At 39.4% G+C, this 13,964-nt stretch overlaps 1 protein-coding gene across 1 annotated transcript in view; it reads left to right on the forward strand.

Annotated features, from left to right (window-relative positions):
• SYTL2 (synaptotagmin like 2) overlaps positions 1–13,964 on the forward strand; it is a 63,249-nt gene that overhangs the window by 32,743 nt on the left and 16,542 nt on the right. Inside the window, 7 exon segments of the mRNA XM_082661247.1 lie at positions 1,123–3,750; positions 3,753–4,626; positions 4,628–4,778; positions 4,782–5,031; positions 7,814–7,909; positions 9,869–9,922; positions 11,168–11,215. Of these exon segments, the coding sequence (XP_082517373.1) occupies positions 1,123–3,750; positions 3,753–4,626; positions 4,628–4,778; positions 4,782–5,031; positions 7,814–7,909; positions 9,869–9,922; positions 11,168–11,215 (4,101 nt within the window).

Genomic DNA, 13,964 nt, shown 5'->3' on the forward strand with positions numbered 1-13,964 from the left:
CTCCTCTGGTGCATTTCAGATGTAGCTAATGTCATAAAAATTCAGCTCATGTAATTTTCAAGAACATGTATTGTGTAGCTTAGCATTTATAAGGAAGAGCAAGAAATGCTGAGACACCTTTAGTCTTAGCTAAAGGGAAAGAATGCCTGAGTTCCCTCATCCACATGTGCCATGTGCCCTGTGAATAAGGCTCAGAAAGGTCTCTCCCTACTTTTTCTTTTTTTTTTTTTAACATCTTTATTGGAGTATAATTTCTCCCTACTTTCTTGGTAGACTAGAAAGAATTTAAGTGTCCTTCCCTAGCCTCCTAGCCGTTGGTTGGCAAACATCAGGGAACAGGTAGAAATCCCATTCTCCATCAGTCCTCATTTTACTTTGTCTCACAGAGACTATCTCCAGCTTACAGATTGTAGAAGGGAAATAGGGGATCATGGGGGAGCCTCTTGAGACCATGGTCCTCAAACTGAAGTATGCAAAACAACTACTGGGATAGCTGGTAGGAAAGATTCCTGGGCCCCATCTTCAGAGATTCTGGTTCAGTAAACCAGGAGTAAGGCCCTTGGATGCTAATATCCTTCTTGTGCCATTCTGATGTTTTGGAGGGAGCTCCTTGTTTAATCTTCCTTGAACGTTGTTTTTCTAACTTCTGAAATCTCCTAAGTCTGTGTTTCTCGAACTTGAGTATAAGCCCTCTCTAGGGTTTATGAGTGGGCCAGTAGATAGGTGGCGTCATAAAATCAACATGATGTATCTTCCTGGAGTGTCTATTTTATGCAAAGCTTTGAGAAAAATTAATGTTTAAAATGTAACACAGGTCAGAATACAAAATCTACTTGATGTTTTAGAATAAAACAGACACTTGAAAGAAATTCCCCAATTCGGCTTACATCCCATACTTCCAGGGGCCTACGTTTACCTTCCTTTACTGTTATAGGGCATCTTTGGTAGAATATCTTATTTAGGATGGTTTACATTATAACTCCAGATAAATGCTGATATAAACAGCTAATGGTGTAGAAAATGTAAATACAAAGTGCCTTTTTAAAAGGTAATGTGAGTGATTGAATAATAATTCTTTAAACATTCTCTTTTCTTATTTAGAAAAGCATTTCTATGTTGCAGATGAACTGTCTCACGTTGAGCCTGAGTCATCTCAGGTGCCAGATCTCAGTTCTAGAGACCATCAGCAAGGTAAGCCCCCTCTTCTCAAGTCCCTAAAAGCTAAGACGTCCTCATGCTCTGGTCCACATGCCACTGAGATAAGGAAGACAACCGATGATTCCATATCTAAAGTCCTAGACTGGTTTAACCGAAGTTCTCATTCAGATGACAAGAAATCATCTCTCGAATATTCCCAAGAAATAGAGCCCAAAGAAAAAACAGACTCAAAGTCACGGATTGCTGTTGCCTTGGTGACAGGTGATACCAGTCAAAAAGAAAATGACTCAAAGGCTCTGTTATCCACCAAAGTTCAATTGACACCTGTGAGATCTGATTCAACATTCCAGGTAGAGGAAAATATGCCTTTTGGAAATGGCAAAAATGTGAATATCAAACCCAAATCTATTAATTTGTCCCCACAAGGCAAGGAAAGTCCAGGCATACTGCAACCATTTGAAATCTCCAGTCCAAATCAAGAGAGTAAAACTGTGGACTATAGCCAAGGTTCAAAAAACGTAGGAGAAGGAATTGGGGTACTTCCTCCAACCAATAACTACTCCTACAGTGTTTGCAAAGGATCTCATGCAGAAGACCAAGTTCCATGCAACACTAAGGATGTTGACAGTTTAGGTGAAGAAGAGCCCAAGCTTTGTGTTTATGAAAAAAATAGAAGAAAGTCAGAAGTGAATTTTGACTCTTCAACAGTTATCGAACAATGGAGTTTGAAAGACAACGTGAAGGCAGAGAGAGAGAGCAAAGGAAGAGATAGTTACATCCTAAAAGCTTCTTCAGAATCAGAGACTGTTGAGTCACCCCCTGAGGCTACCAACAATAAATCTCCTTGGAAGGAGCCTAAGGTCCAACTACAAGAAGCAGGTGAGGTTCCCCAAAACCAAGTGCAAAGAGAGAAATACAGAAGAGTGAGTGACAGAATATCCTTTTGGGAAGGTGAGAAAGCTACTGCTAACTTAACTCATAAAGAACCGACATCTTCATTTTGTCAGGAACGACTTTCTGCTAAAGCATATCAGCCTGTGAAGTCCATGGACAATTTATCTACAGGCTGTAGTAAATATAATAATCAAGTCACTGCCAAACAAGTGGTCCTAGATAAGGATGGTCAAGCAGCCCATCTCTGCCATTTTTATTCCTCAAATAAAACTAAAGAGACCAGGCCCCAAATATCAGGTCCATCCAAAAATGATCCTTCAGCTGGCCAACCAGGTAAAGTGTCTCTGTTTCAGAGTAAGACAACTGAGCCTATAAGAAGATTACCAGTGACAGACAGTTTGCATTGTGAAAAGGACATTACTTTTCCACCACTGCAACTTCCTTCAAATGTTGGGAGTGAAATACATACCTCTTTGGAGAAAGACAGATCTCTGATTGGTGAATGGAATCGCAACTTTAAAGTTATATCCCTAAAAGAAAGAATGGATGAACCCAATACAGAACAGGTCTATAATCACTCTCAATTTGAGAATTTGAGAAAGTTTTGGGACTTAGGAGCCAATCCAAACAGTCAAGATAATATTGAGAAGAATACTACCACAAGCCAAAAAAATCCTGTGCCTTTTAATAGCCAGAAACGCGAAGAATTTAGTGACATTAAATCATCAGGAAAAAATACCCATGAAAGAGAGACGCTTCTAAGCCAGAAAAAAGTTCCGGAAAGAGAGGAAATAGAGAAATTAAATTCAAAGGGCACACTCCAGGTGTTACCAAATGAAACCACATTTCCATTGAGACCACCCAGAAAGTCCACTCATCAGTTGCCAGGATATGAGTCATCAAAGGAAAACATGGGAAAAAATACAGAAGGGTTTGTTACTCCAGTGTTCAAGGAAGAAAAGGATTACTCTGACCGAGAGATTCAAGAGATTCAAGAATCCCTCGTGAAAACAAGTGTTTTCTCTAAAGACTACAGAGACGCGTTTAATGACAGCTTACAGAAGCTGCTTTCAGAAGCCTCGTCACCAGTCATCCAGCCCTGTGGTGGAAAAGTTCATAAAAAACAAGCGCTCGAACCAGGTATTTCTGAAAATAGGACATGGCCTCGAAAGACAGACTTTGCTGATACCGAGGAAGAAGCCGAAAGACCTAAGGAGATCATTAATGAGCATATAGACAAAACAGTAGCTCCTCCAAAGGTCAATTCGAACACTTTGACTGCTAGTCTAGACAAACTCCTGAAGGAAGCAACTGGACCTCCACCCTCTTCCTCGCAAACCAAATGTGAACCGGCAACCACTAGGATCGACTCTGAGTCTGAAGAGAGTAGAGTTTATGAAAAAGGGATAGAGTGGAGTCAGAACACATCAGCCTATCAGAGAGAGATACTAGCTGCTTTTCCAGAGGCAGGAACTTTGGGAAATTCAGCTCTCTCCCAGAAAGCTCAAAGCGGTGAGTGCCAGCTAAACACGGAGAACTTGTTTCAGATGGCTGCAGAAGGTTCTTACCCATTGGATCAACCTTCCTATCACCACAGAAAGGGTTCTTTTGGGGATGTGGCCAACACTCCCCAAGGTGTGCCTTCTTCTAAGGATGCTCATCTTGTTCCTCAGAATAAGGCACTACCTTCTCAAAGGGAATTTCTGAGACTGTAGAAAAAGTTCTTCTTCTACCCAAACCTGCACTGAATGATGTAAAGTCTGTATTACAAAAGCTACTTAGAGAAGCTTTGTTGACTTATCCAGTTGGGAGGGAAGTAGTTTCTGGAGGAGTAAAAGCAGAATTTCCTGAAGGCGTGCAGGTAGAAGGTAGCCCCTCAAATTCTCTGGGAGTTATCCCATCACAGACTACGATGGACAGCATAGTTCCAGACAGAAAGGATTTGTATTCCTTCAGTGTAGTTCCTGATAAAACTCATAAAGTTGGATCTTATTTAGCTGCCCAAATGCCTCCATCAGAGCAAACCCTTAGCTCATCTGCTTCTACTGTTGCTCAGGATGGCAAAGAGTTATCTCGGGAAGTGACAGAAACTGTGAGGGAAACAATTATTCAACCTAAATCAGAGCTCCTTGAATTCAGTGCTGTCTTAGAAAAACTACTGAAGGAAACAATTGAAACCCCCTGCTCAAAATATGACAGTGATACAGGGACCCTTTATTCATCAAAGTTAATAGGTAGTACTGAGGTGCCCAGGCAGGCTGCTTCTGAATTCCATCCTAAGGAAATAAAAGAAACAGTAGAAAAGCCTGAGGCTCCATCAATTACTGGGAGTGCTTTTGAGATTGGCTTTGAGAAACTCCTTAAAGAATCATCTAACGGTCCTTCTTATCAGCTCCAAGTGTCAGTGAAGGAAGAAACTCCTGAGGAGGAGCCTTCACAGTCAAAGCAGGCCAGGTTCTTGGGGAAAGTGCCCTCTTTTTACTGGACAGCCTCAAAGGCCTCGGAAATGAAACTTAAAAGTAATGTTTTCAAATCTCAAGTCAGGCAACGTGATAAAGTGTTGGGACGAGACAAAGCTGGCTGATTTACCAATAGATCTCTGTGGTTTTGAAAGTGGGGTTGAGATCCCTGGAACCTCACAACTTTCTGTGGACCATGAAATAGGGACCACTGAAACTATAAAACCCCCAGAGGACAGGAATTATGAAAGTGAGGTTGCAGTAGTTTGAGAAGGGGCTTTTCAGGAGCTTGGTTTCAAAGAGGCTCCTGAAGCAATGAACGTGCCCAGAAATAGGCAACCCATTCCTCTCCTGACAGACAAAGAAAACTCTACAAAAATAAGTAAAGTTGAATTGATTCTGGCATCACCATATAAGAGACAAGAGAAAAAGGAAGAAAAGGAAGGTTTCTCTGACTCTGATATTTCAGATGGAAACATCAGTTCTAAGGCAGAAAGCTGCAGAAATACCTCCAGCGAGCATTTTGAAGTTTTTAACTGATTGGTTAATGAGTTGATTTATGTAATGCTGACATAAAGGATGGTGTAGTTTTTAGAATTGGGATTAATTTGACAATCCCAAATAGAACTAAATTCTTCTTTGTACTTCAGTTCTCCCTAGATTTTCTTAATAAAAAACTACATTTCCTTTTATCTTCTTTAATCAAATGAGTTACATAGAGATAGCTTTACCCATCAGGCAGTGTTTCAGAATCTGACTTTATTCTCACTGATCAGTGATAGAATTTTTAGGTTTCAAAAATATTTTTTAAAGAACTTTTGGGGTTTAGAGAGTACCTCTAAAACATCCAAGTGTGCTTTTCTCTTGGAGCTAATTAGAATTTCCTAATTGGCAGTCCATACAGGAGTCTCTAGTAAGATTTGTGGCAAGAAACTCCCATATTGGTCACACATTTCCCTTTTAAGAACAGTAGTTTACCACATTAGTGGCTAAGTACCAGGAACAAAGTGCAAGGCTAGAAGTTTCCCTGAGATACCTTGGGCTGTGGTGTTTCTGTTGCCACTCTCTCCCTCTTGTTTGCAATTATCTGCAGGATCCTCCCCTTCTAGGGTATGCCTCAGTCTGATGACCTCACCTGATTCCACCTATAAGGGCATTGCCTGGCCTGCTGCATTTCTTTGGCTCCAGCCTTAGCTAAGTGGATGGAGATCTTAATCAATTATCATATTCACCTAAGTGGACTTGGGCTTCTGGTTTCAGCCAGGCTATAAAAGATAGGGCTTGTCTCAGTTTGCTATTCTGAGCAACCTGGCTATTTTGGGAGAGAAACCCAGGGACAAATAGGGATTAGAAGTTAGCTGATTAGAATGATGAAATGATAAAGGATGCTCTCTGGCTGGAACATTTTAACCAAAGTTGCACAACGACTAATGTTGATCACCTTCCTTAGTAGAAAATTAATAGAATTTGTCATTTTCTGGCTCCCTTCAGTCTCAATGAGAACAAATGAGCTTTACTGAGTGGCTGATTGGTGAGGTTTGGGCTCCTTTGCAAGTAGCTGTAGGGCCTATTATTGAAAAGTGACCAAAGAATCCACCTTTAATCCTAAGTAATCAAGCTGAAGCCCCTTTAACATTTATAACTGGTGAGAAAAGGAAAATGAAATACCAGTCTCTCAAACCAGACATATGCAAGAGTGTTAAGGCAACATCTTAAACTTGTTGAAGTACACTTTTACTAAGCTACCCCATGAGTTACTGGGCCAAATTGACCTATAGGAGGCGAAGGGCTTGTAAATTTGCACTTACTTTACAGACTATTGCTTAATGTATATGGCTGTGTTAAAGTATACCAGCGTAACTGATTGAACAGCAAAAAAGCCTATCTAAAAAAGAAATAATCAATATAAATAACCACCCAGACAGAGCCCAGAGAAGATATTTTAAAATTATAAGCCAAGTAGGAGGTATAAAATAGTACATAGTTTTGTATCTTCTAACCTAAATTATTATTTTTTAAATAAATGGGTGGGGGTGGAGTGAGAGTAGGGAAGAACCTGACAACAAGGCACCATAACTTTGATGAGCAGCCTAACATGTTTGACTTGTGGCTGAGCTCTTAACCAACCAATACCTCAGTATGTTCCTTTAAAAAGGGGGAGGGAATGCTGGGAGATCGTGCACATGATTAGTACACTAAAGCATATTAAAGTCACTAAGAAGGTCTGCAGTAAGAAACCATTTAAGTTTGAACACAGAGCGTCCCAAATCTAATTCATCTTAGGATCCATTTACTGGAGAATGCCTATTAACATTGGGCAGAACTGGGATGCATTTCAGGAAAGTATTGTCTAGAGAAGTAGTTCCCAAATTCATCGACTCATTAATGGAATCATTCGTTGATTTAGCAAACATTTTCGAAGTGCCTGTTGCCAGCCACTGTTCTAGTCACTGAGACTACAACAGTGATGAATGAGAGTACTCAGACCAGGGCTTATCCATGATGGAGTTTCCACTGTCAAAATGGAGCAATTAAGGACTATCTAGAGAAAAACTTTTATAAAATTAGATGTTTTTAAAGAACTGTTCTTATTTTCTGGTTATGCGGTTTTTCTTCCTTTTTTTTTTTCCCTTGTGGTCCTAAAATGCCTTTCCTTTTATAAAATAAAGGCATTAGTAGATAATAGAGACCTCCCCCCCCCCAAATGCCTTAGTAAAATAAAAAGTTGACTACCTCATGTCATTACCCAACATTTTGTTGGAAATTTCACCAGTTCATGAAACCCAAAAAGCCTACATTTGTTGATCTGGAGAATTCACCCATCTGTGTACCCAATTATACACAGATGTTAAAACATCTGAATCCTGCCTTCTATGGTTTTCAGCTAATTATTTTAATGCTCCTAAAACTATTTTGTGGCTGTCTTCAAAAGCTAGAAGTGAAGGGGAAAGATTCAAAGTCTGGCACAGAACAAATCATGTGCCTAAAATAGAGGTGTAAAAGACTAAGAGAGCACATTTCTATTAATGTGGGAATCTTGTTAATCTTGTTTCTGTATCATTTATGCTTACAAATATTTCTTGACCAGGAAAGTTATTTAAAGAATATACTAATATTCTTTAGTGGAGAAATTTTATTTTCTTCTGTTGGAGTGCTTCATAGAGTGAATAAAAGTATAGAGGCTTATGGCATAATGCCTCCTTTCAACCTACCATTTCAGTGTCCATTGATTATTAAGAGTTTGGTTGTTTTCTTTTTTCTTTTGTGCAGTATTCATCGGTTTTGTCTTGCAACAGGTTCAGAAGAAGAACCCAGTCCTGTTTTGAAAACTTTGGAAAGGAGTGCTGCTAGGAAAATGCCTTCCAAAAGTCTAGAAGATATTGCATCAGATTCATCAAGTGAGAATAAAGTTTGCCCCACTGTTCATGCCCCCATCTCAGCTTAAAAATGCGTATGTGCTCTTCTGTGGCCTCACTGCATGCTGTTGTGCACTGAAAACCCTAAAGGGGGGTTAACAGATGAGAATAACTTTTCCCAAGTGAGCTGAAGAGGCTCAGCCTAAAGTGGCTGGAACTTTGCTTTTAAAATAACGCGTGAGGTTTGGTTACTAGAATACTAGGTTTCCTTGAAGAATCCCAGTTTGAGTGTTTATTCAAGTACAGTGAATTTTAAAAGAATGTGGTAGCTAGTGGTTCTAGTGGTAATAGCTAACATTGATTGAACACTGTGTGCCAGGACTTGGCTAAGTGTTTTACATGCATTTTCCCATTTAACTGGCATAGGCAACCCTGTGAGGGACAAATTGTTACTCCCATTTTACAGATGAGGAAAGTGAAGTTCACAGAGGTAAAGTAGTTTGCTTCCTATCATACAGGAGAGCTGGGACTCAAAATCAACAGGCTATTAACAAGAGCATTTATGAAGAGACCATGTTACATATGACAGTGTTGGATGTCTGATGAATTTTTGCATGATATAGAGATGAATTAGTCCCTGGCTTCAAGGACTTTGCTTTCTCTTTTATCCCTTTTCATGCATTTCTTTTGGATAGTGGAATTATAAGCCCAAAGGCTATCTGACATGCAACACTTCAGGCACACTGTTCCCCACTGGCTGCTGCTTTAACTGGTGAAGGATTTCTAGAGTACTAACATACAGCATAATGTATATAGGGACTTAGAGATTGTGACTTCTTGGGGTTTTGTTCTTAATATTTTTAAGCTAAAATGCACCCCTGGGATTATAGATGGTCATGCGAAAACTTAGTGCAAGTTAACCACTGCCAAACTCATATGATTAAAATTGACCATTGTCATGTTTAGAATATTTTTACGCATCTGCAATTGAGACTGAAAACTCAGATTTTAAAAAAGAAAAAACTACGCCACTAAACAATTCTTAAAATTCAGAGATTTTCAGGGCTCTGGGGGCAATAGAGTCCCAGTTTGGAATGCAGTCCTCACCCTACCAAAGATCTTGGAATCTCAGGGTTGGAAGGGACCTTGAAGGTCACCCATTCCAAACTCCCCCCAGTGCAGGAATTCCCTCTAAAGCCCCCTTAACAGGTGGCCAACCCCCCACATCCGCCTGAATGCTTCCAGAGAAGGCGAGTCCAGTCCTTTGTTGGACAGCCCTGATTGTTCTTCCTGATGTTAGTGATGGGCCCTGAGGGGAAAAAAAACCCCCAAAACTCAGCAACAATTGTCCAATTTGGCAGACCTCTTGCCTGAGAAGCATGTGGCTATTTCCATGGTGCAGCTCTAAAGTACTCAGGAATGCGCAGAGTTAAAATAAAAAACACCATCAGCTGACGGGTATTCCTGCATGCTCCTTTCCAAATACCGATACCCACTCTCACACGAGCCTGCCAAGATTCCACTTAGCAGCTGGTCCCCAGTTACATCTCTTCAGTTGACTTCCCAAGCAAGGCTCCCAGAGGCATACACAAATGATGATGCACGCACAGAAATATTTGTTAATGACCATGGGTTTGAGAAGGTGTTAGTCATGGCTAGCATCTTACCCTTTCCAGAAGAATAAAGAGGCTGTTGCAGCCTTGTGCTTTCTCCTGCTGCCAGCCGATTGCTTGCTCTGAGCTAACCCTCTAACCCTTGGGAGTCCGTGTGCAGCAGTGTGCTGATGTAAGCTGCATCGGGGCTGAAATGGGAGCTCCCGCTATGGCACTGGCTCAACTAGCTAATCTAAAGGGAAAGTATTTTGGGGAAGACATCTTGGTTGCACCCCTCACCGCATCTTGACTAATTGCTTCCAACTCCGGGGGCTTCCAGGGACAATCTCACTGTTCTTTCTCGGCAAGGGTCAGTCGTTTTAACCATTTGTTAATTTCTCCTGCACAGATCAAGCAAAAGTAGATAATCTGCCAGAAGAATTAGTGCGTAGTGCTGAAGATGGTAAATATCTTTATGTATTTGCATGTCTGTCTGTGTATTAGGTTCTGGGATGGTTTGGGCAGTCACCGGGATGCAGCTGTTAGAGAAATAGAAGAACGTCATTTGCTGCTATGTGATGAATTGTGCCTAAGTTATTATAAAATGGTTCTGACTTGGTGCATTTAATACTGCTTGTATTCTTAAGGTTTCTGCTGGTGATACTGTTGTGAGGATCTCATCAGAGACCCTTGGGAAGCGAGGGTTTCTAAAAATAGGAAATTGTATTTCTATGGGTATGAACAGATTTTTGCTACTCTGACTTGCAAAACTCCTTGTGAAGGCAGGGAGAGTGGAGTGGGTTCCTGGGTTAAGTTATTCCTATATTTGATTCTCAAGTCTCAGCATTTAGATCTCTCTAGGTGTAACTGGTAAAGATTTAAGGTCAAAGGAAAGGGTCCCAGAACAAGAGTGGGGATCCTGCCTCTTCTCAAGTAAATAACTAAGTATAGACCAAGGGTGAAATTAACTGATGCTGAATTTTTAGGAGCCAGGAGGTCTTGCAGCTTGTCAATGGATCAGGTGTTACTTGGTTCAGTTATAAAATGAATAGGGTAATAGTGGTGGGAGGGATGGAAATGAGTCTGATTTTTATGGTTCAGCATTTATGCAAACATAAATATAATTTATACTTGTATGCTAGAATTTTGTTTTCTAAGTTGCCTGCACTATAATGATAAAAATGTATATTAACTGAGCTTTCTCATGTAAAATGCAGCAACAGAGCTCTTCAAAGGTCATTCCTTACTTTTATGTAATCGTTTTGTCGTTCTCATTTTATGTTTACAACCACCTCACTGAAGTAGGTGGGGCAGTGATTTTTATCTTCATTTTACAGAGAAAAGCTCAGAGAAATTAGGTGATCTGTCTAAGCTCTTGTAGCTAGTCAGTCAGTGGGAGGGTGGGGACGGGCATCTCAGCTTCACCACTCCTAGTACAGTGTTCGTTCCATTTTCCATGCTGTGGCTTATTGAGTGAGAGGAAAGACACTGCACATCTCCTGTGCTGGATGTTGGATATTTACTTGAACAGGAGACCTCAAAGAGGCTAATGAAGAATTGCACTGGGGAATGGAGGAAAGCAAGCTGAAAAACTGTCAGATGTATTCTGCAGTCTTAGTAGTGAAACTGACATTTGAGCTTTATTTTCGTGTCTCTTTCATCTTTCTGTTAAAATGGTATTTATTCTCAATGTTGCTCTTCTGAGTAGATCAAAAAGCAGATCAGGAACCAGATACAAATGAATGCATTCCAGGAAGTGAGTAGCAGGATCTTTCTCACAAATGACTAAATGTTGCCGCTCTACATGGTGTTAAATGTGCTGAAATAACTAACCCCATTAATGTAGCATTTATTATTATACTAAACTCTTGCAGCTTACAAAACTATTTCATTCTGACAAGGGTTTTATTAAAAATATTTTACTACTATCTGTGTTGAAAGATTAATTCATGATTCCACTGAGGGATAGTTATATATATTTAGAATTTTTATGTATACATATGTATATGTATTATATATACACACGTTATTGCTCAGTACTGTTATACTTTTGCCAGTCTCTCTGCTTTTTGAATCTTTACTTAAAATGAAGTTGGCACCTTCTAATATCACTTGGCTTTTATGTTGCAGTATGGTCTGGAGTACTGGATCTCTTATGGCCTTTACGCAAGGCTATAGACATGAAGCAATTTATAATGTATCTGGACCTAAGAAAGAACTGTACTTTGACGATTAGTATGTAGTATGGTCATATATGCCTCTCTACATTATCTATAGGAGCAAATTTTATAATGCGCAGGGTTTAAGCTCTGAGGTTCAAAACTAAACTCTAGTATAGTTCATATGAAGCAAGTGAACATCTGAATCTCAAGTCGTAAATGTGTGTGACAACATAGTTGGATCTAGGGGGTATTATGCTAAGTGAAATAAGTCAGAGAAAGACAAATACCATATGATCTCACTTATATGTGGAATCTAAACAAAACAAAACAAAACGCAAACTCAAAGATATAGAGAACAAACGGATGGTTGCTGGGGGGCATGGTGGGTGGGAAAAGGTTAAGTTTATTTTATAACTTAACCTTAAAAGGTTAAGTTATAAAATAAAAAAGCTGTGGGGATGTAATATACAGCGTAAGGAATATGGCCAATAATATCGTAATAACTTTGGGGACAGATGATTGCTAGACTTATGGTGATTATTTTATATGCAAATGTCAAGTTATTAATTAGTACACAACATAATATTGTATGTGGTAGCTAATATGCATCAACTAATTAATATCCACCATGAAGAAAAGATAATGATTATTTACCATTTTCTGTTCAATCTTAAGACTGCTGTTCTTAACTGTGACTATTGTCTTGAGTACAAATAGTGCATTAAAAAGGTGTTTGTGGAGGCTAGCAAAGCATGCAGATATGCATGTGTGTCTTCTTGACGTCCCTGTTTGAGGTGGTTTCATAATCCTAGGCACTGGAGGGTTGAAGATAATGATACACACACCTGCCCTCAGGAGTCCACATAATTTTTAATAACAGTTTCCCAACAGTCTTTGGATGTGCTGATGATTCTTAAAGAGAAGAGCAGCCAAAGGAAGGAGCCATTAGGTAGAGAAGTGCTGGTGCTTGAAAGCTGTGACATCTCATCCGAAATCTGAAACTTTGCTCATGAGGTTCTTCTGCCAGAGATGAAGGAGCTGAGCTTTGGCACATGACCTGACAAATTCTTAAGAACCACCTACGAAAGAAGTCAATCCAGGCTTCAGCCCTTGGTGTGTGTTCTCTGTCCGGCTGCTGCAGAGGAAACAAGACTTCTGTCCCTCAGGGGTGTTGGGTAAAGAGGCTTTTCCAGTTGCTTTTGAACTGGCAACTGAATACTTAAGTTTGCGCATCCTAGTTTATCTTTCTGTGTTTTGTTCAACATTTAACTTGAGGAGTGAAAACAAAACATAGGCATAGACAATGTATGCCTATATGTCTGTGTCTTCATATGTGACCTCCTAATTAGCTTAGTTATTGGTCAAGGGAAATAGGCTAATCGTGTGCTAAATTCTGGGTAAATTAATTTCTCTTTTTTGTGATATTTTCCAAGATGACTCTTAACGTCTGGGCTGGGGTTATTCCTTTTCTCTAGTAAAGAGTGTATTCTTACCACAAGACAAAATGAAATGCATGATCAAAACACAAATAACTAAAGCCCAATAAGTGTAAAACTGACTACATTTGAGTAACAGATATATACTTTTTACATACTCATTGGGCTACATTGTGCCCTTGTGGGATCTACTTTTATACTGCTTCAGTATAAGTCACCTGAATACACCCACACATGTGTTATTGTTTAATGGGAAGTAATTAAAGTAGGTCTCATCTTGTGAGACACCATGAATGTATTTTGATGCATTTGTGAGCCTAAAGCTAGGTGAGAACTATTATGTGAATGAGCAAATATTTAATATGTGTAGTTCAAGTTTCTGTATTCCTTCATTAGATTTCTTTTAACTAAAGATGAACTTAGCTAATGCTCAGGACTAAATTTGAGACTTTTGAGTTATATGTAGAAATACAATTTGATTTTTATTTATCTGTTTTCCTAGTATCTCTTTCAATGAGAAAGTCAAGTCAGTATATTTATATCACATTGAAAAGATAATTTAAAGATTTCCTATCAGATAATGTTTATTTGTTTAGCAAATATTTACATAAGGCCTAATATGTGCCAGACACTGTTCTAAGTGCCTTGAAAAATATTAAGCCATTCAATATAGAAGCTCTGATTCACCATAAGAAAAGCTTAGACATTGTCATTCTTAGGCAAAGAAGAAGAAAGTTTTCTAACTAGAGTTACACAAACGAGGAAGCAAATTCATCATCTTATTGTGACTTCCACACACGTACTTACTGTATCAGAAAGAAACCATATGCTACATTTTCATAGTAAATTCTTAGAGTATCTTAAATTGAACCATTCAGACTTGCCTTGGGATATCTCTATTGAAAAC

The sequence above is a fragment of the Grampus griseus genome, assembly GCF_964374135.1.
Source record: "Grampus griseus genome assembly, chromosome: 8".
NCBI classification, from domain to species: Eukaryota; Metazoa; Chordata; class Mammalia; order Artiodactyla; family Delphinidae; genus Grampus; species Grampus griseus.